The sequence below is a fragment of the Rhamphochromis longiceps genome, linkage group LG7, assembly GCF_057381845.1.
Source record: "Rhamphochromis longiceps isolate RC_006_pf linkage group LG7, R_longiceps_female_GT1.1, whole genome shotgun sequence".
NCBI classification, from domain to species: domain Eukaryota; kingdom Metazoa; phylum Chordata; class Actinopteri; order Cichliformes; family Cichlidae; genus Rhamphochromis; species Rhamphochromis longiceps.
This window is the reverse complement of record NC_140563.1, coordinates 30,615,903-30,641,168: the sequence shown is the minus strand read 5'-3', so window position 1 is coordinate 30,641,168 and position 25,266 is coordinate 30,615,903. Positions and strand designations below refer to the sequence as shown.

The 25,266-nt window shown below is 44.7% G+C and overlaps 2 protein-coding genes and 2 non-coding genes across 5 annotated transcripts; 1 reads left to right on the top strand and 3 right to left on the bottom strand.

Annotated features, from left to right (window-relative positions):
• The first annotated feature begins 543 nt into the window (after positions 1 to 543).
• On the top strand, positions 544 to 11,555 carry dqx1 (DEAQ box RNA-dependent ATPase 1). Of its 2 annotated transcripts, none has more exons than XM_085413320.1 (12): positions 544 to 944; positions 2,806 to 3,171; positions 4,624 to 4,817; positions 5,664 to 6,117; positions 7,472 to 7,771; positions 7,908 to 8,007; positions 9,008 to 9,166; positions 9,308 to 9,499; positions 9,605 to 9,730; positions 10,012 to 10,202; positions 10,290 to 10,480; positions 10,749 to 11,555. In XM_085413320.1, the coding sequence occupies exons 2-12, from the start codon at positions 2,836 to 2,838 to the stop codon at positions 10,957 to 10,959; spliced, it is 2,454 nt and encodes an 817-aa protein (XP_085269446.1). In that variant the 5' UTR covers positions 544 to 944; positions 2,806 to 2,835; the 3' UTR covers positions 10,960 to 11,555. The 2 variants fall into 2 exon arrangements, with proteins under 2 accessions (XP_085269446.1, XP_085269445.1); XM_085413319.1 differs by having other exon boundaries at positions 550 to 957; positions 10,749 to 11,554.
• Positions 11,556 to 11,802: 247 nt separating this feature from the next.
• Positions 11,803 to 18,295, bottom strand: LOC146665597 (histone-lysine N-methyltransferase SMYD1-like). Its single transcript, XM_085413321.1, has 10 exons — positions 18,006 to 18,295; positions 16,470 to 16,646; positions 15,474 to 15,687; positions 15,251 to 15,381; positions 14,899 to 14,937; positions 13,788 to 13,974; positions 13,619 to 13,711; positions 13,345 to 13,508; positions 12,173 to 12,341; positions 11,803 to 12,093 (listed from the first exon to the last, which is right to left on the bottom strand). Exons 1-10 carry the CDS (start codon positions 18,140 to 18,142, stop codon positions 12,001 to 12,003), a joined length of 1,404 nt encoding a protein of 467 aa, XP_085269447.1. The 5' UTR covers positions 18,143 to 18,295; the 3' UTR covers positions 11,803 to 12,000.
• Positions 18,296 to 22,062: 3,767 nt separating this feature from the next.
• On the bottom strand, positions 22,063 to 22,168 carry LOC146665596 (U6 spliceosomal RNA). Its single transcript, XR_014912857.1, has one exon. It is a non-coding gene; the product is annotated as a U6 spliceosomal RNA (small nuclear RNA).
• Positions 22,169 to 23,813: 1,645 nt separating this feature from the next.
• Positions 23,814 to 23,919, bottom strand: LOC146665595 (U6 spliceosomal RNA). Its single transcript, XR_014912884.1, has one exon. It is a non-coding gene; the product is annotated as a U6 spliceosomal RNA (small nuclear RNA).
• Between the last annotated feature and the right edge of the window lie 1,347 nt (positions 23,920 to 25,266).

The following is a 25,266-nucleotide window of genomic DNA, read 5'->3' as shown; positions in this document are numbered from 1 at the left end:
TAGTTTATTGTGATGATGTTGTATTTATTATGTTGCTCTTTCTTGTTTGTTTTCTCTTATCTCCATACAGGTGATCCAGGTGTTTTGTTTGTTTTTCTGTTTTTTTTCTTCCCCCCTTCCTCACCATCTCTTCTCCCCTCTATTTTTCTTTCTCTCCCTCTCTTTCTTTCATTCTTTCTCCCTGTCCTATCCCCCAGTCATGTCTGTAACAACCGAAAATCAAATTAAATAAATATAGAATTATAATAAAGGTCAATCAAACTGACCAATATGGCAAGGCCATGATGAATTGTTGCCTTCAGGCAACAATTCTGATGTCTAAAGATCCAAAGGAGACAGGCAAAAAGTTTTGATTTATTTAAATATTTATTCATTTTTGTGTGATATTGTACCCTTTTTGTATTTTATTTTATTCATTTGTTTTTAACAATCTTAATTCTTCTCGTATTACCGTGGTTATGTCTCGTTGTCGCGCCACAGAACTGCTGACCTTGATGTCCAAATAATACACATAATTTTAATTTCTTCATAAGTAAAAAAACAAATAAAGGGAATGTGGGAGGGGAAAATGGAAGAAAATATTAACTGGGCTGTCTTTACTCAAGTAAAAATGTCGAACTTGTTCCGTGAACGCCTCTCTGTCACGCTCTGAACTCTCCGAGGTTTCCTCAAAGTAACACGAGCTTTGACAGCTCGACGTGCCAACATGGCGGCTGGCAGCTAACGCAGACGCCTCCTCCTCCGTCTTTATCTTTGTCAGCAGTGAAGAGATCAGCGGGCCCGGGGAAGATTCACGGAGAGGGCCGGTGAGCGGATGTCTGTCCCGGTCTCTGTCTCGCTGTTGTCCGGTACGTGAAGCCGGCTTTTTTTCTGAACCGACAGCAACAACAACAGGAGGAGCGGAGGGCGGGCTGGTTCAGCGGGGCTTCTTCACCTGTCGACCGGTATGTCTCTCAGGTAAGAAGGCGTACCTGTGATGGCTCGTTGCTGTGCTGGCTTTCCTCCCTCCTCTCGGCCAAGTCAGGTGACCCGTTGGCATTAAAATGGCTCTCAGAGATAAGAAAAGAGGAGCGGGCGGCTGACTGCTGTGACATTAGTCTGCTTAAATAGACTCGTCAGGCTTATTAAGGTTAAGGGTCAGAACGGTGCCACATCACCCTGATACAGGCTTATTTCTCAGAGACTGTTTTTAAACCCGAGTTTCTCCTAAACAGAGACTCCACTGTCTCTGCTGTAGAGTCACAAGAGAAGGTCTTTTGTTTGTCATCCAAATCTAATCAGTGGTTTTCATTAACACCTGAACCTGGTGGTGGCTCCACCCATGAGTGATTCATATTAGATAATCCCCTCCACTTATTCTGCTCCAAACTTTTTATTTCTGGACTGAACTGAATAGCTTTGCATGAGTCACACTTCAAAATAAACCTTCTTTATTATATAATGGTCTTATTTAGCTTTTCTCTCTTTAATTATTGGCAGAAGTGGGTGGAGCTTCTGTGTGACTGAGATGGCATGTTAGGAATATCCCCTCTGCCAGAGGCTGATATGATGGGTTCAGCCCAGCCACATCCAACCCAACAGTTTTCAGTAGCTGAATAGAGCAAGGAAGCAGCCATCGACATGAACGACCTGCTTCTGTTTCTCATCTTTCATTAAAAACAGATCCATTCTGCTCATTTCAAGCTATGTATTGAGCATATGAGTAGCTTAGCATGCTTCAAATTAAAAAATAATCCTCCTTCATCTTATACAGTCCTCTTCTGATTGGTTGCTCCTTGTAAACAGAAGTGGGTGGGCTACTGAGCAGGAGTATCCAGGCGGTCTGAGTAGTTTTTGTCACCGTAACACAATCGAGGAGTTTTTAATGATAATTAATAATACAGTACATATCAAAAAACATGTCCTCAAGCTGCAGAGAGGCTTAAATAAAATCTATTGATGTGCTGTCTGGATAGATGGGAGCAGGATTAGGGGGGTTAGTGTGGAGTGGGAAGGGAGGCTTATTAGCAGCATATCTGGAGACTGTAAAGAAGACATAGAAAAGGATGAATGTTGGGAAACCAGCAACAAAGGCCGAGTGCTGAAAAGCAGCACAGGTGGATAAATTTGGCTTGGCGCCGGCACATTTGGCAGGGCTGAGTATTTGATTATGGAGCTGCTGTCATCCGGTGTGCTTCTGGTCTGACTCCGGCACACCTGAAACCACACAAACACAAAAAGGAGACGCTCAGGGAGGGGCGCAGGTCAGCAGGAGGGAAAGGGAGGTGGAGGAGGGTGTGGCACATGAAGCAAAATCCGTAGACGGCCTCTGACATCTGTTTAACTTCCACCTGCTGGTTTTGGTTTTGCTTTGTGTGTGTTTGGATGTTTTTGGCCATGCAGAGTACTTTTTGCTGTTTACATAAAGACACCTCGCAGTTCCCACTGAACTGAGTCAAACCCTGAGGACCGCTGGAGAAATTAGGCGTGATCATGATCTAAAAATAGATCAAAAATTGAACTCTCGCTGCACATCCCTACCTCAGTGTTTTCCCTCTTCTTGTGCTTTTATCTGCTTCTCTGGCTTCCTCACACATTAATAAGTGAGCCGAGCAGCAGGCACCCAGCGGGTGTGTGCTGCAGCTGTCTGATGACCACGGTGGCGTCTGGGCGGAGACGCACATTCCTCAGCTACATACCAAACATGATGGTTCCTGTGAAGTCTCAGGAAGTAGTCTGGGCCCTCAGACTCTTCCTCTCTGGTTTTGCAGGAATTGGTGAACTTTGCTCGTTGTGACCTTTAGTTGTTTTTTTTTCTCTCTGCAGGTAATCTAAGGAATCTCAGATAACCTGCTGATGATGTCATCACCGATGGCAGCAAAGCCATCCACTGCCTCTGCCTCCCAACTTCGGCCCTCCACAGCTCTGGACTCACTGTCCGTGTCTTCCCTCTTAAGCGGGGATCTGGACGATGAAGAAGATGGAGGAAGTCGAGGCGGTGAGGATGAAGGACTGGGAGACCTGGAGGTGAACCCTTATGATGGTTTGCCCTTTTCTTCGCGATACTATGCCCTGCTGGAGGAGAGGCAGCGCTTTCCAGTGTGGCGACTCAGGCAGAGTCTGCTGGAGCACCTCGAGAGCCACAACATGGTCCTACTGAGCGCGCCCAGTGGGTCTGGGAAAAGCACGCAGGTAACCACAGGCAGGAAAACATTTTTTGTTTTGTTTTTTTCGAAAATGTAACAAAGCCAGTCAGATCTGTGACTGCCTCCCAGTTGCTCCCATTTAGAAAATTTCCTAATCCATATTTTCATTCTTGGACTCTACTAGAGACGCTTTGCATGACTTGCATCAAAATAATCCCTCTTTATCTTACACTTGGCTTGATTTTTGGTCTTTTCTTTGTAAATTCAAACTGTGTTTTGAGTTTTGCTGGTTTAGAAGCCTGTGTGCTTTACGGTGGTTTTACTGGTCTCACTCATTTAAGATCAGACTGAGCTGTATGTGTCCAGTCTGACACCCGGTCTTTTAACATGACTCGTGTGTGGAGCCAGCCTCAAGTGGACATCAGAGGAACTGCAGGCCTGGAGTTGGTTTCTGTGCTGGGTCTGTCTCTCAGGGACAATCTGGTTATCTATATGCCTGCTCCATAGTTACATCCACCCACAGGCTAATGAATGACACCATTAAACCAATGTGATAGATTCACAGTGCTGTGCTGTAACCTGAACGCTCATTTAGTCCTGAAACACCCACAGATCTCATTTCCAGCACCACCTCCTCCTCCTCCCTGTGAGTCTTTATGTGCTCGTTGCTTCGGTCTCTGTTGATCGGCTGTTTTCTGTGATACCTTCACTTTGTCTTTCTTTTTGTGTTACAGCCTTTATCTGCGCTGTCTGTTTATTAACCTGAATCTGGGTCACATATCTGTTATCACTTTGACCTTTGCCCCTCAGTGCGCTCGCTGTATGTCAGTAATTTCTTCTGTTTTTACTCAGTGTTGATGAGTCCTGATTTCCTCTTCAAGGTTTAATTTAGAAGAACAAAAACGTGTCATAAGGGTACATTTTTGTCTATTCTGGGTCTGAATATTTTGCTTATTTTGTATTTAATTCTTTATTCTTAGTTTGGGTCCCCATCAGCTTCCCCCTCCTCCTCTTAAGATCAAATGAAAGCTTTGATTAAACATGGATTTAAGCTCCATTTAAGGCCCAGCTTGTTCTCTTTGGTAATGCGTGGATGACACTTGTTGGCAGTTTATTTATTGCTGTTAATAAGGGATGGATGTAGCCATGGTGATGTCACCCACTGGTTTCTGCACCTTTTGAAGATGACTAAACGTAGGTCATGTGCAGGTTTTGGGACTTGTGCACTAGTTTCTTGTGGTGTCTGAGGTCATGCAGCATGGTGGTGGTTGTCTGGTCGCAGCCATGGCAGGCTCAGTGAGCAGACTTGACTAGCAGACGAGGGCAAGAGAACCAATCACAAGCAGCACTCAGAATTTGAATGCTTACAGCCAAATGACAGCAGTCCATCCAAAAGCTCATGATGTTGCGCAAGTATAGTGTGAATTATAGGCTTTGAAGAACTTTATTAAGTCTAAAAACATTGTGTGACCTCTGTCCTCCCATGTGCTCACTGCAGGTTCCTCAGTGGTGCGTGGAGTACGCGCTCTCCTACGAGTTCTCTCATGGCCTCGTGTGCTGCTCGCAGCCTCACTCGGTGGCGGCGGTGAGTCTGGCCCTGCGCGTGGCCGATGAGATGGACCTCAGCCTGGGTCTGGAGGTCGGCTACAGAGTGCCCAACGATGACGGCTGCACGCCTGACACCATGCTCAGGTTAGATCCTTTTGAAATCTTACGCTGTTTTCAAAGTAATTTCATTTCTGTAGTGGCAAATAAAAAGTATTCAGATTACTCTGAAATTTCTCCTTTACTCTGTCTCTTGTACCTTTTAGATACAATATATTTTTAAGATAAATGCTTTTTATTGTGAATTATAATGTTATTTAAAAAATGAGGCACACAGTGCATAGAACAGAGCAGCACTGCTTCTTGTTGTCAGTATCAAACAATTAGGTAATCGTAAGTAAAAGTAATTAATCTGCGATAAACCTTAGACTGCTCTGAATCTTTGCTTCAATATTTACACTAGATATTGTCTTTCTTCTGCTTTCAAGATCAGCTGCCATCACTTCATAACACGTTTACACTCTAATCCAGCAGGTACAGGCAGTATATCTTATAAGCATTGGATGATGCCCCTCTGCAGGCTTTCAGAAGGTGATCAATCAGGGGGGTCTTAAAAAGACGGGAGCTGAAATGGCTCGTTTCAGTTAGATGAACAGAGTGGTTACATAAAGGCTCGATAAAAGATAAATAAGGATTGCTTTGAACGGAGCTACTGCAGCTCGTTCCCTGTTCTCATTTAACTCACAACAAGGAAGCAAGTATCAAATTATTCCTTTTTGTTATTCTTTGAAAAGTCTCTGAAACAAACCTGCATGAAACATTTGATCCATGTTAAAGTCTAAACTTCTGCATCTCTGGATTTCTTTGGTTCTGGATGAAAATATTCCTCTGCCTTTCTTCTGCCCACAGCCTCACCATCAATTCTTATACTCTGTACACTTTAGTTTCCTCTGAGATTGATCCACGTGTCCTGTTTTGATGCCCTCTCCGCAGGTTTGTCAGCGACACGCTGTTGCTGGAGGAAATGATGTCAGACCCCCTGCTGCATCAGTACGGCGTCGTGGTCTTGGATGAGCTCCAGGAGCGCACAGTGCCCACAGACGTGCTGCTTGGCCTGCTGTGCGACGTCTGCCGCCAAAGGCCTGACAACTTCCGAGTGGTCCTCCTCACTCACCCCACTCTCGCCCCTCGGCTCGCCACCTTCCTGGGACCCTCTGTCCCTCACCTCTCCTTGGACAACCTCCCCTCAGAGCCTGCTAATGGAGACCAGGAGGAGGAGGAAGAGGGTGGAGCAGTGGAAAGGAAGGCTGTGAACGCGGAGGTGGAGACACTGTACAGGGAGCTTTCAGCGGGAAAGGAACCCACCGCCGTCGCATGTCACATGGTGCTGGATCTGCACCGGAGAGGAGAGGAAGGAGACGTGATGGTGTTTCTGGCCAGTGCACAGGTACACGAGTAAACGGCCACGGAGAAGAAAGTAGATCCTCCGAGGTTTTTTGTGACAGAATATCTTTAAAAATTAATCTCCACATCAGCAGGCATGAAAATTATTTAAATACAACCTCTAATGAAGGAAAGCATGACTCATTTAACAAAAACTAAACCAAAGACTGATTTAATAATGATGTACACTATATTAATGCCATAGGAAATTAGTCTGTAGGAAATTAGTCCTCTGCATTTAACCCATTCACTCAGTGAAGCAGTGGGCAGCCACCAATCCAGCACTCGGGGAGCAGTGTGCGGAGACGGTACCTTGCTCAGGGGTACCTCAGGGTTCGGTGGATTCGATCCCCCGACCTTCCAATCATGGAACCACCCACTGAGCTATCTCTGTTTCAAACAAAGTAAACAACGCCTGGGCCTGTTGGTACAATGACCCCTGATCTTATTCCTTTAACACAGTGTTTAGTTTTTACACTTCAACACAAAGCAAATTACCCAAACCGATCTTCATTCTTTATTCTGAGTTGTAGAGTTTCACCACCTTTGTCCTGCAGAGCAGTGAAATAAGGTCAGCTCCGCCTGAGAGGCGTCTGGGGCTTTGCAGGTGTCTGATGTCTCAGCTCAAATGAAACTACAAATATGCAGAAATCCCTCATGTGCTTTCTGTACATATTGACCTTCACTTTAGACTCTCATTTAAACTCCCTTTGTGTCAACATCACCACACCTCCTGCTCCTTCACTCACTGTTGAGGCCTTGTCTCCCTCGAGGGTGGTTTAGTTAGGATTACCTGGAGTGGAACACTGTCAAGTTCTTTTTAAATTGCCACTAAGTGACAATCAGCTCGTCCTCAGTTTGGAGAAGCAACGCTAGAAAAGAAGGACAGCTGCAGGTGACAGCAGGCCACCTAAAAACATTCACTCTGTTAAGTGTGCTCTTTATTTAGAACATTTTGACTTCTTTGTCTTCTATCAGAGAGCTAAAACCATCAAACTTTGGCAGGAGCATCATTTAACCTCACAGAGCACAAGCTAGGTGAGGGTTTTTTGTGCTTGTTTGTTTGTGGAAGGTGTTTCATTTTTAGAGAAATGCCCCAAAAGGAACCAACAGCGCAAACAAGAGGAAATCGGCAATGGAGGCAAAACCGGTTACGTATCAGGTTGTAAATGTTTATTTCTGCTTTAATGTCAGGCACTTTAACACGGGAGAGTATGGGGCCTCACTGCTGTAGCCCCAGTGGACATCAGGGGAACTGCAGCTGTTGGTGCTTTTTCAGCCTGGTGATGAAAACATGTCCCCTGAATCACACCCTCACAGTGGATTTGATCATGTCCTGTCTCCTCTCTGTTAAACAGGAAATAGAAGAGTGCGCCGCCCTGCTGGAGAAGGAGTGTGTAGCTTTGAGTCCTCAGCTCGGCGCTCTGCGACTCCTCCCCCTCCATGCCGGACTGGGTGGGCTTACACAGCGGATCTACGAGTCCGACCCTGATGCGTCCACCCTGAGGGAGGACGGCAGCTCTGAGGACAGCTCGGCACTGGGAGCTGGAGGTGTGGGCAAAAAAAGGAAAGTCATCCTCACCGATGCACTTGCAGAGGCATCCTTCTCACTGCCCGGAGTTCGCTACGTCATCGACATGGGGCTCCAACTAAAAAATGTGAGTTTGTTTTTGTATCAACAGCAATATTTCATGTAAAAGTACTCTTTTTTTTTATTTTTTATTATCACTTAATAAGCTTTACGCATATTCAGGCCTGTTTTTGAGCTTGAATTTAATTCATGTTCTGTGGCAGGTTTATAATCCACAAATAAGAGCAAACTCTCAGGTTCTGAGGACGATCAGCAAACACCAGGCCGACATGCGCACTCAGAGGGTGAACAGCCACCTTCCAGGTACGCATCTGTTCAGGTTTCACTCCCACACAAATGCTTCCTGAGGGTTAACAGTTTGCTGAAGAGTTATGAAGCACTGACTGAGCTAATCACAGCTCAAAGACTGAAAAATAAAACTCCATTGGTATTTCCCATAGACTGTAAATAAAAGATGTCCATAGCTGCCATGATGTCACCTGCTGGTTTCTCAACTTTGGTGGTGAGAGTCTGAAGTGACCGTTGATCTAATTTTAAGTTTCACATATTTGCACCCCCAGCTGGTCGCAGCCCCTACCTGAGCCTGATTCTGCTGGAGGCTTCTTCGTGTTAAAACGAAGTTTTTCCTTTCCACTGTCACTAAGTGCTTGATTATAGGGTGTATTGCAGTATCTACCATTTTAAGGCAGCAGAACAGCTCATCTTTACAGTCGCTCCAGGCTGAACAGTGATAATCAGGCTGAACAGCTGCCGGGTAACTTTAAATGGCCTGAAATTGATTTAGTGACAGCAGCTCACTGAGGTTTAGTTTAGATGTAATTTTACCAACTGATTAAAGGCAAAGGGAGCGACAAATTCTAACTTTTCTAACTAATCCCCCAAAATAAGCTCAGTGCAGGATTTAGGGACAAACGGTAACTTCCAAAACCTTTCAGTAGATGATAGCATAAATGTATCAGTGATGGTTTTACAGAAGTAAAAGAAGACCATTAAACATGAGCAGAATACAGCGGGGATTAAATGGTTTTAACTTTAGGTGACTGTGAGGTGTAAAACAGGGTCGTCCATGTAGTTATAGTGCAGTTCCTCTCGGCAGACTGCATGCTGCCATCTTATGGTAAAGTTTGGTATTACATGGACAGGGAGAGGCCTAGCTCTGTATCTTTCTTCACACTCTGCTGGCTGCTTTGGATAATTCTGGGAGGATTTGAACTATTTTTAAACAGGAGTTTACAGAAAATACCTTTAACACCTGCAGTGTTTCACCATGGCTGTTAACTGTGTGACTTCTCTCACTTTTTAGGCCTGTGCCTGCGTCTGTACTCCCAGTCCCTGTATGAAGAGGGGATGGCGGAGGCTCACTGTCCAGGTGTGATGGAGGAGAACCTCAGCCACCTGGTGCTGCTGCTGAAGAGGCTGGATATTGCTGACATGGGGCAGTGCAAGTTCCTGGACAGACCAGGTGACTTTTTGCAAACCTCCTCTGTGCCACAGAGCACACAGTGAAGGAGGTACACGTTTGTACCCATGCTAAGGAGACAGTCCAAACTGGTAGTAGTTTGGATTTACCCTCATACCCTCCTCTCTCTGCCCCTCCCCCCAGCCCCTGAGGCCCTGATGCAGGCCCTGGAGGACCTGGACTATCTGGCAGCGCTGGACGACGACGGAAACCTGTCGGAGGTCGGCATCATAATGTCAGAGCTGCCCTTGGAGCCGTCGCTGGCGAAAGCCCTGATCGCCGCCTGCGAGTACGACTGCGTCGACGAGCTGCTCACGATAGCTGCGATGCTCACGGGTAAGCAAGCATTGCAGGAAGTGAAGCCCGATGAGAGACATTCGTTCTACATTGACTCTTTTAATAAAGAACATTTGATCTGATCTTTGTGTTTTCTTGTTGCAGCTCCTTCCTGCTTCGTCACTGCAGAGCCCAGCAGAGAGGAGGCTGCCGTCACACACTGGAGGCCTCTGATGCACACAGAGGGAGATCACATGACTCTCATCAATATATATAATGCCTTCTTGGAGCGTACGTACACTTAACCTTCATCACAGATGTACTGTGCTCAGCAGTGATGGTGCAATATTTTTCAGAAGCTTTAGGCAACTTTTTTCCATGAAACAGAAATTTAACAGAACAGCCCGTGGACCCGTTTCCATGCTGTATTTGACATTAATCAAGTTGAAGCCTAAAGGAAAAAAAACAACCCAAAAACATTTTCACTGTTTTCTGGGTACAAGTCCTGAAATTCAATAACTGCTTCTGCTGGTTCCTCTGATTGCTGGCCGGCCTGTGTGTGATCACTGCAGACAATCAGGATGAGGCCTGGTGCACGACGAACTTCCTCTGTCACGCCGCCCTGCGATTGGCTGTGGTGATCAGGGCGCAGCTGCTGGAGGTGATGCAGCGGATAGAGCTTCCCGTTTCTCCTCCCACTTTCGGATGCCAAGACAACTGCACGAACATCAAGCGGGCTCTCATCTCAGGCTTCTTCCTCAAAGTAAACTCCTCATTTTAAAAATATTTTTACCCATATTTCTGCTCTTCCACTTGGTGAATTTGTGTAACACTGACTCCTCCTCCTCAGGTGGCTCACGATGTGGACGGCTCCGGTAACTACCTCCTGCTAACTCACCGCCACGTGGCTCACCTTCACCCCTTCTCCTCTTACCTGTGTCGACAGCCGCGGCCCGACCCCCCCAGTTGGGTCCTCTATCACGAGTTCACCATCTCCCGCGACAACTGCATTCGCATCGCCTCTGACGTCCACCCACAGATGTGAGTTAAAGCTGCAAATTGGCTGCAATGTAGTAAAAAAGTGGCTTCATGCAACTTTATTAAAGTGAAAAACATTTTTAATCCCAGTGTCTGAGCACATTATAATCTAATTTAAAAATCAGACCCTCCACAACGCTCTCAGCTGCCTCGAGCAGCCTGTGAAGGATGAGGGCGTAAAAGAGTCGTGTTTTGAGACGCTGTTGTCACTTAGTGCTGATTATTATCACCTTTAAGCATCTCTGTTGACGCCTATCGTGATTCCTCATAGGCTTGTGGAGCTGGCGCCACAGTACTTCCTTGGAAACCTGCCTTCGAGTGACGGGAAGGAGCTGCTGATGGAGCTGCGGCAGAGCCTAGAGCCGCCAGGGTTGTACGATCAGGAGGGGGCGGCGCAGGAGCACGGCCGGAGTCCTAGAGACGCTGAGGGGGGGCAGGAGCCTCACAATCAGTCCAGCACTGAGCTCTGCGTCATCCAATGAGAAGGGAGAAGGGGCGGAGCTTCTCAGGAGAGGATTCTGAAGACTTGGCGGTCTTCTTGATGTGACTTTACACGTGCAACGCTAATGTACAGTCCTGTGTGTCTCCTCCTCTGTGTGGCGGCTATGAACATTCACACCTCCTCATTTCCTCTTTTTTTGTTTTTGTTGTTGACTTTATTTAAAAATGAATCTCAAACATTTGCTTTTATTTAAAGAGAGATTTCTATGTTTCTATGAATTTAGAGTTTTAAATTAAAGACAAAAAGGAAGGAGCGATGAGGGTGAAATACCGGAAGCAATACTCCCTGTTAGTGTACGACCTTTGACCTCTATGCAGACGCCCATGAAGAGGTGCTTCTCAGGGCTCACTGTGATCTGTTGTGATGCTGATGCTTCCCAGCTGTTTTGATACAGTTTTCTTGCTCAGTCTTTTCCCTTTTTAATAGAATTTGTGTCGGTGCAAAAACTGCTTTGAATAAAGTGAAGTTTTTCATGTTTTCAGGATTTCAGCTGAGTGATTTTGCACTGTGTAGCTACCTGAGTTTTAACCTTTAAAGTCGCTTTACTGTAAGATTTAAAACTGTCAGTTATTAAAGAGAATTGCCTCCTCCAAAGAGTCTGTTGGTTTGTCAGTGAGATTACACATAAATGATGAGGCTAAACCACAGACTGTAAGTAAAAAAAGGATGTAGCAACCGTGAGTTCAGCCACTGGTTTTAGGTTTTTGGGCATCGGGGAAGACTGTGAGACTGTATTTCAACAAGAAGCAGGAGTGTCAACTTTGTCCTTGCTCGGCGAGCTGTGTAGATGCATTACTCAGGCAGATAAAATTTACACTGAATGATAAACACTAATGATGCCTGTAGTTACAGCACATGTATCTCCACTTTTATTGTACATACATGCAGCATATTGCATTACTAGCTGCAGCTTTGCAATCAGATCAATCTCTGCTCAGGGGCTGTTTGCAGAGCTTTAGGGGACTCGGTATGTACAGCGGACAGTTAAGATAGGAGCATCAGCGGTGAAGGTTTCTGGTGTTCAGTGCTTCAGTGCAGCGTCCCTCATGGTTTGGTACGCAGCCTTGTTCTGCTTGAACATCTTCAGCTCCAGCTCGGTCTGTGTGCGCATCCCCTAAAGCAAAAACAGTGAAATCAATGAATTTACAATTTATTATAGCACTTAAAGACCAAACATGTGAGTGCATTGTGACCTCCAGGTCTTTGGTGATGGCGTGGTTGGATCCATGGGTGACCATCAGGATGCGGTAGGCCTGACAGATCAGGCTGTGGCCCTCCTCAATCTGCCCTGCATGCCAGTGGGTGACACCTGCCCGCATAATGGCCATACCCAGCTGGGCGTTATTGGGGTGGTACAACTTCCTGTTTCCAAAAGCAAAGGGGGCGAAAGTCATCCAAAATCAACGTTTTAGATGCTTTACATACACACTCTAAAGCAATGAGTATATATTATAAATTATTTATTATTTGTAGATTTATTTTACATTAACTCTGAGCTCCAGCAGGATTACAGGCCAGGTTGAAGTAGTGTCTCATGCATTCATTTAAAAGGCGCTGATGTTTAGGCAGATCTGTTATGAAGTGATGGACTGTTTCAAAGCTCAGAAGCAGCAGATAAAAAGCGTTAGAACGTAGCCTTTGTTTGCAACCATTTGAGTTGTGCTCCTCCACATTGAAAGAGGCAGTTGAGGCGGTTTTGGTATCTGACTAGTATGCCACCTGGATGCAATCTAAGTGAAGTGTAGGACACATCCTACCAGGATAAGGTGCTGGGGCAAACCCAGTATACACCAGAGGTATTATTTACTTTTTCCTCAGTCTACACCAGCCTCCATGTCCAAGTTACTAACATAGCAACCACACAGCATGATGCTACCACCACCATGCTTTACTATAGGGGCAGTTTTAGCAGATTACAGGCAGGGACTGATTTTTTTTTTTTTTTTTACCTCAAAACTGAATTTTTTGCCTCATCAGGTCTAATAGTCTGGGTCTTTCCAGCTGTTCTAACAGAAGGGCCCTATTAATGAGCTACTGAGATGGCTATCCCTAATCTCTTCAGAGGAAGCTTTGTTGCAATAACCAGTTCATCGTTGCTCCCCAATCAAGACCTCAGATAGTCACTTTCTCTATGAAGAGTCCTGGTGGTTCCAAACTTCTTCCATTTCACACATGGTTTTAGACCCTAGCTCCCATGCATGACCTACCAAAGTTTAATTATGGAGGTCTGCAGAGAGTTTAGCAGACATCGGGACTCCTAAATGTGCTGTTCTGGTCTGCCTCATGGAAGCGCTTCCAGACTGGCCTCACTTCTCAAACCTGGCGGCTATGTTGATATGATACGGAGTCTATTATCAGCACTAACCTGTATCCCTCCACCATCCTGTGGGCGTAGTCTGCTGCCTTGGCGAAGGACCGCTGGTATGACAGGACCTCGCTGGCGATGCTGAGCACTCGCAGCTTGTACAGGTTAGTATCTGCCAGGACATTCTCCTGCTTCTGCAGACACTCATAACACAACTTCAGCACCTGAGAGAGGAAAGGAGAGATGCTGACTAGACTGAAGGAGTTAATGAAAGCATGGCAACAGTCATCAAGAGAGGGTTAGGTGGAAGGAAGCTGACAGGGGCGTGGTGTACCTCATTGTAATCTCCCTCAACACGTGACTTCTCAATCTTCTCCAAAGACTCCTTACTGAAGACTGTTACCTCCTTTACCTTATCCGCAGATGGCTGAGAGAATGAGAGAAAAGTCGAGGTAATAAACTGAAAATACACTTTAAAAACAGTCTAATGTTTGCCCTCGCACTTTGCTGTCTGCACCCGCTGTCATCAGGTCATCCTCGATGTGCTTGCTGCAGTGCTCACAGGTGCAGTCAAAGTGGAAACGCTCCTTTAGCTTCTTCTGGCGGTCAGCCGAAAGGTTCAGGAAGTCCACGTAGCTCACGGTCAGCTCTTCTCCCTCAGGGATTTTCCCCAGAGCCCGTAGCTCAATCCTGGGACAGAGAAGGACCGGATGGTGTTTCTCAGTCATCCAGGTCATGGTAGTCTAAGGAGCTTGAACAGAAAGTGACTGGACTTCTTTAAGTTTGGTGAAGACATTTGGTTCCATGTGTAGAGTCTCAGTAAACCCCAGTGAGGGTTTACGATGGTTATCAACCGTCTTAAGGGACAACTCTGAGGACACCACGATGCATGTAAATTGTTTTATAGCGGAGGAAACTGGACTTTGTTACCTATCTGAATATCTTGAATCCTGGAAGTTGATTAGTCCATGTTCACTATGATCTCTGCATACAAGTGTACTTTTAGAGATATGGGGCAGGTTGATCTCTTGTTTATAATCATAGAATTGTAAGGTAAAAACCTAATGCAGCCCTGAGACTAGTGACGTTTTGGCTACTGTTTGGATACACTATATTTGAACTAACGTGGATATTTAGCTATATGCAACCTTAGTGGTTAACAGCCTTAGGTGGATCCTGTAGACACTGTGTTATTAAACTGAAAACTTCAAAAGTTCTTGTGGAAAAGCAGTTCACGTCTAAGAACTTCTTTAGTGCAACCAAACCTGCACAGATGCTATGAAGAGGAAACTATCCACAGAGATCAAAACTGATTTTGTACCAGGCTGTAAACATTTTTATTTCTGCTGTGAAGTTGTATATTTTAACACAAGTCCTATGGGGACTTGTGCACTTCTCGAGGGAGCCTCCAGTGGACATCACAGGAACTGCAACTCTAACCTCAGTCTAATATTTGTGTTTTTTTCCTCAGCCTCACAGGAGAAACAGAAAGATAATAAAACTGTATGTAGCGTTCTGCGTTATAGCTGGAATAAACACTGGCGTGTGTCTCTGTGTGTTCTCACTAAAGCCAGTCATATGTCGGAACGAGTGGTGAACGTCTGCAAAACATACCTCCTCTGAGAGTGGAGAGCAGAGCTCACAGCTGACTGGCTGCAAAGAAAAGAGAGAGTCAGACGTTTATACGCTGCACTCTGTTTAAAGTAAAGCATCGGTGTGGTCCACTAAATCTGCCAGACTCTGGCTTTATTACTGTACTTTACTTCCCTAATATATGCCTCCATATATATCTGTAAATTAAGTCGTCACAAGCGCAAAAGACACATAATAAACAACTTCTTAGTGTTAGGAGGATAAAATTCTGCGTGCTTTCATTAAGATTTTTTCAAATTGTAGTGTTTTTTATGAAATGACCCTGAGAGGTTTATTTCATGATGGAGCAGGGCTCCGCAGCTCGGATACGTACTTCCCGTGGTTGAGGATGACGGTGCAGTTAGGCCAGCAGTCATGGTTGACCAGGCACAGGTTGGGAAAAAGACCCACACCCACAGCCTGCAGCCCTCTTTGGTCACTCAGGGTGAATCCATTACACTTGATCTGCAAGAACAGACACAGATGGCAGGAAGGGTAAGAAGAAGCAGGGGCAGGGCTAGGATGTTGGATTTGGTGATTAATGATGAAACACTAACGATGCCAAAGATGTGTGAGATATAGTCGACAGAGTGCTGCCTCGTCCCGTAAGACCAGTACTGAAGGAACTTGTGCACGTCAGCCTGGAGCTGCTTAAAGTCTTCGGCGGCCAGGTCGGCCACATGCTCCTGCAGTTGGTCAACAGAGATCAGCTGACTGTCGGAAGCGATGCCCGTGTCCTTGTGCATACGCCACAGCACACGAGCTGCCAAGCTGTCGCAGGAAGAAACAGGAAATTGAAGGTTCATTCATCCATGTCCAAGATTCCTGGGAATATCAGCCAGATCATAGTCCAGAACAATAAACCTGGCAGGAAACGCATGATGTAGTGCAATGATTCCAGGTGTAACTGGGATTTTGTTGTAGACACACAATTCTAAAACAATCATGTGACACAAACCCCCAGCCTGGCTGATTTATTAGCCTCAGATACCTGGAAGTTCAACCTTCTGATCATGACAGCAGCAAAGGCTTTAACCAGGTCCCCAATGACCTATTTAGACTTTGGTTAAGCTTTTTAGTTGGGTTGGTCCACCTAATTTGGAACACCCCAATTGAACCCCACCCCAAAAGAAACTTTACCTATTTAGCACGTGGCTAAAACAAAATCCAATGCCAATCTTAGCTTTAGATGAGTCACAGGTAATTTGGGGATAACAGATAAATGGGATTGCTGGTAGTAACCAAATACAAAACAAGATTGAGCACATTTGGACAAACCTTGCATTATCACATTTAACATCACTTCCGGTATTAATAAATCTTAGTTTAAGCACACTTTCTGGTACTTCGCGGCCTGTAAACAGCTCTTAACTGCAGGGAATGTGTGAAGTCTGTAAGCGTTCAAGGGGAGTGAAAATCTGTCTTTTCATACAAAGTTTATTTCCCTTCTCTTCTACAAACTTTATTTATCCAGGAAGCAAAAACATTTCAGATGTTAGCACATTTTTCGATGGTGGGAAACCCAGAGGTCTCTGTCATGCACCTTTTCTTACCGAATATTCTCGCTGGGCGCGCTGCCGAGCTTCTTGATGGCGCCACACTCCTGCTTGTGCTCGTTCCAGCACGCGGTCTGGCAGGTTCGGTCGCAGTAGTGGGCAAACTTGCACTGAGCGCAGCGGTGCAGATTGGCCTTATGGCGGAAGCAGCTGTGGCACACCTGGGTGGCCAAACTGAAAGAGAAACACAGACAGGTTAATGGTAAAATCACAGAGATGAGGAGTGCTCCTATGTTCAGAGAATAATGAAAGTATGTAGCTGTTTTTCTAGTTTCCCTGATTCTCATTTCTTTATCATTCTTTAAACCTCACAGAAGTTTGCAGGTCTGTGTGTAAACTGTTTGTTTAGCCCTCTGTGCCGGTCCAAAACAACGCCAAGCAGCGTTGTTAATGCCTCTCACCACTTACAGCGTCCTCAGTCTCTTTGTAGTTTTGGACAGCTCCCGCCTTACACTGTGCAGAAACCCTCAGTACATGCCTGCTTCGGTGAGCTGCCGTCTTGCAGATACGAGCTCTTATAAGGCTGTAACACTAACACTGCTACCAGATCTGTGTCTGGTATTCTAGCACATCAACAAACCAGTGTTCCCTTTAATACCAGCTGATTTTAGCCATCAGCAAATCATTACTAACCAAAGCAAACATGTAGAACGCTCAAAAAAAATCAGGAATCAGCTCCCGCCTGATCCTGAGATCCAATAACTTTAGTTCATTTAACGAAGGCATAAAATTTTTACCTTCTTGTATGAAATTACAGTTGCAGGCCCTCATCATAATATCTCATAGTTTCAATAAAGATCAAAGATTCCATGTCCTCGTAGAGGAACAGAAAAAACAAACTGGTTCTCTGGATGTTTGTTTTCCAATAATTTGCTGGATAAATCTTTTCTCTTTTACCTACATTTGGACACAAGAGTCATTTTCTATGTCAAAAGGTCAACTGTCAACTTTGGCGCCAAAAAAACAAAACCAAGCTTGAACGACTTTAAACTCAGATGGCTGCAGCTTATTCAAACCACTGAAACCAGCAAAGCAGACCACATCAATCCAGTTCCTAATGACGTCGCAATGGCCTCCTGTGTGTCCCAGTTTGACTTTTGCTGCGTTGTCAAACATCCATCCCTCTCAGATTTTCGGGGACAGGTCTGTTTTCTGTCTCCAGAGGCCAAACTAAACAGTGAGAATCAACCTGCAGATCACTGCATACCTGAAACCAACCACAACGTGCTTTTTTATGTTCCATATATGATGCTAAAAGCCGTTACACTCTCAAATCTGATCTTATATTAATATAACCTGAACGTTAAACCTTGTAAAGGTGCCATAATCCTTTCTGCTGGAGCCTCCTCACATTGGATCCAGAATGTCACGCTCAAGTTCACATGACACCTCGATGGCCTTCGTGTTGCTGATGTCATAGAATTCAGAGGTCTAGAAGGAAGGTCACGACCCTGAGATGGTGACCAACGCCCACAGTCTGAGTACACCTGAGACATGTTCATGCAAAACCCAGAACGACCAGGAGACCCGTACCTGTCGAAGACCACAGCTGCAAAGCTGGGCTCGGAGAAGATCACTTCCCCCGTGTTGAGCTCTTTGGTGGCCCTCAAGCCTCGACCTTTGCTCCCGGCATCAAACAGCTCGGCTCGCTCCATGTTCCCTACAGTCATTGTGCCGGGCAAACAAAACACAGAGGAGACAGTGAGGAAGGAGAAAGCAGCCGAGGGCGGGACAGGCTGAGGGAGTGCAGGACTCTCACTAACATTCGGGTGCCCTCTCTCTCTCCTCTTAGGCCGACCCCTGCAGAGGCCAAAAATAACCCTGAAGGGGTTGAACCACCTCAGCAGAGCGGTAAGAGAGGGAGGGAGGTGAAGGAGGTATGAGGTGGTGCATGTGGGTACCCCTTGTTTGGGTCGGTTCCCCCAGTGGTATTTTGGTCCGGGGCAGCTGTGGCTGTCTGTCAGAGGCACATGACAGGAAACAGATTCAGTGACTTTATCTTTGCTTTTTACAGTAGAGTGGAGGTGACTGCACCCAGTTTACACTCATTAACACATAAAAGAAGATTTTAAAGTCTTCTTTTATGAAATAAATAGAAATAAAGTCACTTTAGTGTTAATTTTCATTGGAAAACAGACAGAAATACAAAGCCATGCTTCATATTTAAAACAATAAACTACATTATTCTTGTTTTAAAGTCACACCATCCACAAAGTGATGAGTCTGAAATAACTGCTGACCCAATAACCAATAAAGTGTATATCAGTCATGCTGACTGGTCACATGTGCAGATAAAAGTATTAAAAGATTCAGGACAAGTAGCGAAGAGGCAGAGCCAATGAGAAAGTGAATCCAGGTGTGAATTGTTTCATGCTGTGGATGCTGCACGCTCAGCACCAGTATGAGGAAAACGTGTATAAATGATATTTCCAGTAAATGTACATTGGTTACAGGCTGTGATTAAGGTCCTTAAAACAATACTAATACGTGGTATAGCCTGAACAACCTGATTTATCAGCATCAGCATTTAAAATGGTTTGTAAATCTAAATAAGTAAAGAAGAGACGAGAGAAACACCATTCATCTGTGCTGTGAGTATCATTGTCAGAGTTTATCCACTAGAGGGCACTCTTCAACATCCCTGTTAGCAACACAGTTCGAGGATTTGTTCCAGTTTCTTCATTGACCCTCCCATCGGCAGAGCTCCAGAGGATCTTGTGAGTACCGATTTATTCAGTCTTTCTTTGCTTTATTTTCATGAAATAATGGTGAAAAACAGTTAAATTATATTATTTCAGACTCACACGAGGCTCTCTGTGATTTTCTTTCTGTGACTGTGTGAATCAGTGATTTCAATGTTTATCTAACACACGGGTGGAGGATTTAAAGTCAGCACACAGTGTTGGTCAGTGTTGTGTTAACCGAGCACCGTTCACGCTGTACATCCGGTGACTTATTCCACTGTGAGAGGATGATCCAGCTCATCATCATAACATCTGTGCTCGCTGCATACATCAAACTGTATAAAACACCTGATTCTACAAGTGAAGGCTTTGATGAAAAAGTGAGCAGATTACTAAAAACTGTGTCAAATTCTCTCTGTTTCACATCCAAAGTGCTTTAAAACCAAACATATTGAGTTAGATTTTTCTTTAATCACTGCATTTACTATCTCATACTCATGCCTAATTTTAGAAGGAGCATTTAACATCTGGTAGAGCCCCCACTGGGACCCTCATCCTAGAAGCCTCCAAAGAAGTCCAGGTCATTGGTCCACATCGGGCAGGCTGCGGAGCCCAGAGGAGGTGGATGCCTCAGAGGGTTTGTTACACCAGCTACACCAACCAACAAGAAATGGTTTCTTTCTGCAGTCTGATCAGCTTCCACTCTCTTCAATTTAAACATCAAACGCTTCATGAACTAAAACATTTACTTCTCTTTCATTCAGCCTCTCACTACAACCACATCCAGCTCCTACCAGGAGTCACAGGAGGAGCTGCTGGAGGTCTCACAGGGCCTGGATCAGCTTGCGGAGGTGCCATCTCCTGCTGCTACTCCTCACAAGGCTCCCCTTCCATCTTTGGTGGCTCCTCCACCATAACCGAGCAGTTCCTGACCTCGTCCAACCTGAGCCCTGGTTTCCACTGCCAGACCAGATGAGGTGAGCCAAAGGTGTTTAGTCTTCACGTGGGTTTGATCAAGCCTGCTGTGTACACAGGTTTCACCTTTAAGCTGCTCTGTTCTCACAGTATAAATGACGTTCATACTTTGAGATCTACGTGTGATGAGTTACACAAAACTGATCGGGGTGGAGTAGCTGCAGCAGCAGCAGGCATCAAGCTCAAAGATGTCAGCTGACGTTCTGGACGAGGGGACCGACCCACCGTCATCACCTCCAATTCTTCCCCCCTTCCGATGCAGACGGTGGGTCAGCTGCAACGCGCAGAGATGACCTGATGCTGCCGTCTGCATTGGCTTACTCTGACCCTACTCACCCATCCCTGTTGCTTGTCACGTGTTTCCATGGTGTTATGGTGTGAAGATTTTTGTGCTGAGGAGTTTTTGTTTTCTGTTCTCATACTGATCCCCTATCAGGAGCTCAGTCTGAGCAGAGTTCTCTTTTTTCTCCTCCACTGCCCTTTTGTGTTGTACATTTCATTGTTGTTCTTTACGCTACCTGTTCTGACCTGTCTCCCCAATGTGAAGTTTGTGTAATGTATGTATGGTTGCAAGAGGTCCAATTTTGCTGCAGGCAACTGCAAGTCACAAATAAAGGCTTCATCAAATCAAATCATCGACATGGATATCACCAGCACAGTGACATGTCTCCAGACTCCTTTTTAAAAAAGAAAGAACTATTTGCCATCTTTGTTTACAGTTATTTCCATCACAGTGATAAGAAAGAATTTATAAGTCCCAGAAATTCACTTTGTTATAGCAGCAAAGTAGAAAGAGAAGGAATAAATCAATAGATGCAGCACACCGAAGAACAATAATAACAATAATGCAAAAACAGAAGAAAATATAAACTATACAAGGTAGAAGAAATATTTAGACATGCATGTAAACAACAAGACAAGCTCAACAGGTCAAACAGTGCAAACATGATTGAATTACAATTACACCTGATTTGATAACAGAGTTCACTTCTGTGTGATTTCAGCTCAGACCAATTTTTGAGATATTCACAGTCATATGATGGAGTTCAATTAGAAACATCAGTGTCAGTGATGAAGGTCTTTACACTCCACCACACATTTCAGATATTAAGTCACACTGAGGAGTTGGTCCGTGGCCTCCATGTCAGGAGGAAACACTGCAGAATGAGAAGGACATTTTCTACAGACACACTTTATCACTGCTTACTACAGGTTAGCTCAGTCGTCTGAGGAGAGTCAGGCCGAGCGTGAACGAGTCTATAAAGAACTAAACATAACAAATGTTACAGAAATCTGCTGCCGTTTTAACCTTTAAGCATATTTCAGAGCCTCAACTTCTCCATTTCTTTAAAGATAAATCAGTACTTCAGCTTCGCCCTGAGGCTGTTCTGTACTTCTGAGTATCTAAGTATTTGTGTACTTCTGGTCCTGGCACAGGACTGAAGCATTATCCACACTAACCCTATCTTCAGAGACCAACAGGATATAAAAACTTCATTAACTCTGATCAAAGTTTACATTTCAATTCAGAGCGTTTAAGTGTCCCCTCTCTCTCTTTTAACACGCACTCATTAATTTTATAAATATTTTAATAATATAAAAATATTACTTAACTGCTGTTAAACACGTTTCTGAGCACCGAACCAGCCTCTGATCAGGAACGTTTACAGCATAATGTGCGGCTTTAAACTTCACACTGATCTCATGTTACAATCCTGCTGTGATCTCAGTAAAAGTCGTGCAGGAGAAGCAGAACTTAGCATGTGGACAAAAATCCTAAATCTTAAAATTTAAATGTTTCGGCACCGCTGCCATCGCCTGCTTGTGTACCACCAGGGGGCGGAGTCAGAGGCACTTCCTGCATGATTTAACTCTACTGTCAGTCAGCTAAAGAATGATTAAACACAGATTTTGTGCGTGTTTTTAAAAGAGAAAATGAGGAACGCTTCACGAATTTGCGTGTCATCCTTGCGCAGGGGCCATGCTAATCTTCTCTGTATCGTTCCAATTTTAGTATATGTGCTACCGAAGTAACACGACAGCTCCAAGGACCCGGGAGCTATTTAAAGCCCTCCGTCACGGAAGCTGTCTGAGTCACGGTTACAGTGGGAAGAGGCTTAAACTGCGTTTAAACTGATGGGAAACTGCAGCAGAAACACGTCTCGGTGCTGCTGGGTCGGTTATACATCTGTAAGAAGACACAGAGGCTCAGAGAGCGCCAGTCTGAGTCTGTTCCTCATTCTCTGCTTTCACTTTGAGCCCGTGAGACACACTGAGGCATTGTGGGTAATATACACAAATCGGTTGTACTCACACGCTGCTGATTGGACGGCTGAAGGCAGAACATTACTCATTACCACTTGGTGGGAAATTCGGCACATAGTATATTTCAGAATCTCAGCTTATTGTGGGCAAAAACGCGGATCAGCTCCTTCAGGCTGCGGAGGTCGCGGACAAACAGACTCCAGGACAGCTTGTACAACAGCGCAATAGCCCTAATCAATGCTAACAGCTGACAGCAGCCAATCAGGTCCAAGCTGACCTGAATATCTGCCTTTATGGACAATAAAAATAATACTAATAATGTGCAATAAAAATATACACTCATTCTTTTTATTTATTAAGTTACTGTGTTGTGTTCTCTTGTTTGTGTTGTGTTGTACGTATTGCCAACGTGGGACAGTTTTGCAATTTCGTTGTACTATTGCACTAGGTATGACTGCAACGACAATAAAGCGTTATCTCTTATCTCTTAAAACACCAGCCGCAGTTCCAGTGGCTGCCTCAGGGCGTCGCTGTGTGGACGCGAAGCTGAGGAGTGTGACTGCAAGAGGAGGAAATCAGCCGCATCACCAATCTCATTAAAATTATCAGTTACTTCTGATCAAAGCATTAACAACGTCACAAAGATGACTCATGACAGCCTGCACTAAACTAGTTGGACCAGGTTACAAACCGGCGTAGAATATTTGTGAGATTTTCAGGTTTATGTCGGTTTTCTTCTGGACTCTCCACCATGTGACCCTAGAACTGAAGAAGCTTCTCGGGTGAGAGGTGAAACGTCTTCAAGCAACTTAAAGAAGTCCAGACGCTTTTCTTTCCAAGCTCAGTAGACGTCGGTTTTCTTCCCACAATCCCCGCCTGAAGGAGGACAGGTGACTGTGAAAGACTTTAGCCCAGCTTCACTAACATTTGAAGAACTGGGCAGTTAAAAATTGTGCTTTTAATTTTGAAATGTAGGTCAGAAAAAACACATTTATTACAGCAAATGAACATGCTCTGTATTAATTCACAAAAGACAAACTCGTACATTTGCAAAATACGGCTTCAAATATTATTCTAGCTCCACAACCTCCTGAGGAAATCGGCTCACACTGTGGGAAATATTTGAACTTCATGTTTTTTATTTCAGACTTTCGGCTGGGATGCTACATGAGGGCTGCAAAGCTCTGCAGAGCAGAAACTCTCTGTCACCAACAACCATCGCCGAATTTATTAACCCCCCCCCCCCCCCTGCATAATTCATGTACAACGTTGGGGTTGATATAAAACTCGCTTTATTGATTACAAACCAAAGACACAGTAATTTAGCTAAATATTGAACGAAGTCTGGCGCGCACAGGAGCTACAGTCAGTCAGCTAAAGAATGATTAAACACAGATTTTGTGCGTGTTTTAAAAGGGAAAATGAGGAACGCTTCACGAATTTGCGTGTCATCCTTGCGCAGGGGCCATGCTAATCTTCTCTGTATCGTTCCAATTTTAGTATATGTGCTACCGAAGTAACACGACAGCTCCAAGGACCCGGGAGCTATTTAAAGCCCTCCGTCACGGAAGCTGTCTGAGTCACGGTTACAGTGGGAAGAGGCTTAAACTGCGTTTAAACTGATGGGAAACTGCAGCAGAAACACGTCTCGGTGCTGCTGGGTCGGTTATACATCTGTAAGAAGACACAGAGGCTCAGAGAGCGCCAGTCTGAGTCTGTTCCTCATTCTCTGCTTTCACTTTGAGCCCGTGAGACACACTGAGGCATTGTGGGTAATATACACAAATCGGTTGTACTCACACGCTGCTGATTGGACGGCTGAAGGCAGCAGAACAAAAGCCGACTCAACAACCCTCCTCCCACCCCCGACTGACCTTCACCCGCCCTGCAGGCTGGGAGAGAGACACCATCAGGAGGGGGGAGGAGAGAGAAACCCGGCCCTGCTGCACTCAAACAGAAAGACCTCCACAGGGTCCGGATCTTGCATCAGGACTCAGATATGGAGATTTTTCTGAATCCCAGCAGGACCTGGACTCATTCTGCTGCTGACTGCCTCTGAAACAGCTCCTGATCTGGCCTCTATTTTAAAACCTCTCTTAATTATTGTTATACTGAATGCTGCCTCTGAACATTAAGTGTATGTGTGGACTAAAATCTGCTTTGCTGTCTTTATTTTCCTGCGTTAAACTGAAGGAGGAAGTCTGCTTTTGTTTAAATGATAAAAACAAAACCTGCAGCTCCACCAACCTGCCACACAAAGGCGACACTGAGATATAAGAGTCTCTGATTTAAGACGACAGACCTCACCAGACTCCGTATAAAAATTGTAATATTTAGCAATCTCAGGGCATCGCTGTCTGACTGCAAGCTGCATAGTGGGAGTGCGAAAGGAGGAAATCAGCCACATCACAGATGTCCATTAAAAGTATAAATTACTTTGATCAAATCATTAACAAGGTCACAAAGATGACTCATGACACCACGGAGTAAACCAGTCGGGTCAACCTACAAATCCAGAATAAAATATTGATCAGACTTTCAGGCTTATAACGGGTTTCTTCCCACAATCTCCCATCTTAAGGAGGACAGGTGATGGTGAACGGCTTTAGCCCAGCTTCACTAAAGTTTGGAGAACTGAACGGTTAAAATGATGGTTTTAAGTTTGAAATGTAGGTCAGAAAAAACACCTTTATTATTGCAGATTAACATGCTTGTATTGTATTGTATTGTATCTTTATTTGTTTCAGACATATAAAACAAAAAACAATATATACACACTACATATATTTTCATTTACAGATACGAATATATATGTAGATATACACACACACACGTATGTGTTCAGATAAACAAAAAATATATAATAAAAT

What these genes read in the sequence shown, in the direction of transcription:
- dqx1 (XM_085413320.1), top strand. Translation starts at nt 2,836, where the DNA reads ATGATGTCATCACCGATGGCAGCAAAGCCATCCACTGCCTCTGCCTCC. An exon ending in GGTGAACAGCCACCTTCCAG is followed by an intron (nt 8,008 to 9,007) that starts GTACGCATCTGT and finishes CTCACTTTTTAG; the next exon opens with GCCTGTGCCTGCGTCTGTAC. An exon ending in GATAGCTGCGATGCTCACGG is followed by an intron (nt 9,500 to 9,604) that starts GTAAGCAAGCAT and finishes TTCTTGTTGCAG; the next exon opens with CTCCTTCCTGCTTCGTCACT.
- LOC146665597 (XM_085413321.1), bottom strand. Translation starts at nt 18,142, where the DNA reads ATGACTGTAGGGAACATGGAGCGAGCCGAGCTGTTTGATGCCGGGAGC. An exon ending in GCGCCCAGCGAGAATATTCG is followed by an intron (nt 15,688 to 16,469) that starts GTAAGAAAAGGT and finishes TTCCTGCGACAG; the next exon opens with CTTGGCAGCTCGTGTGCTGT. An exon ending in TCTCACACATCTTTGGCATC is followed by an intron (nt 15,382 to 15,473) that starts GTTAGTGTTTCA and finishes CTGTTCTTGCAG; the next exon opens with ATCAAGTGTAATGGATTCAC.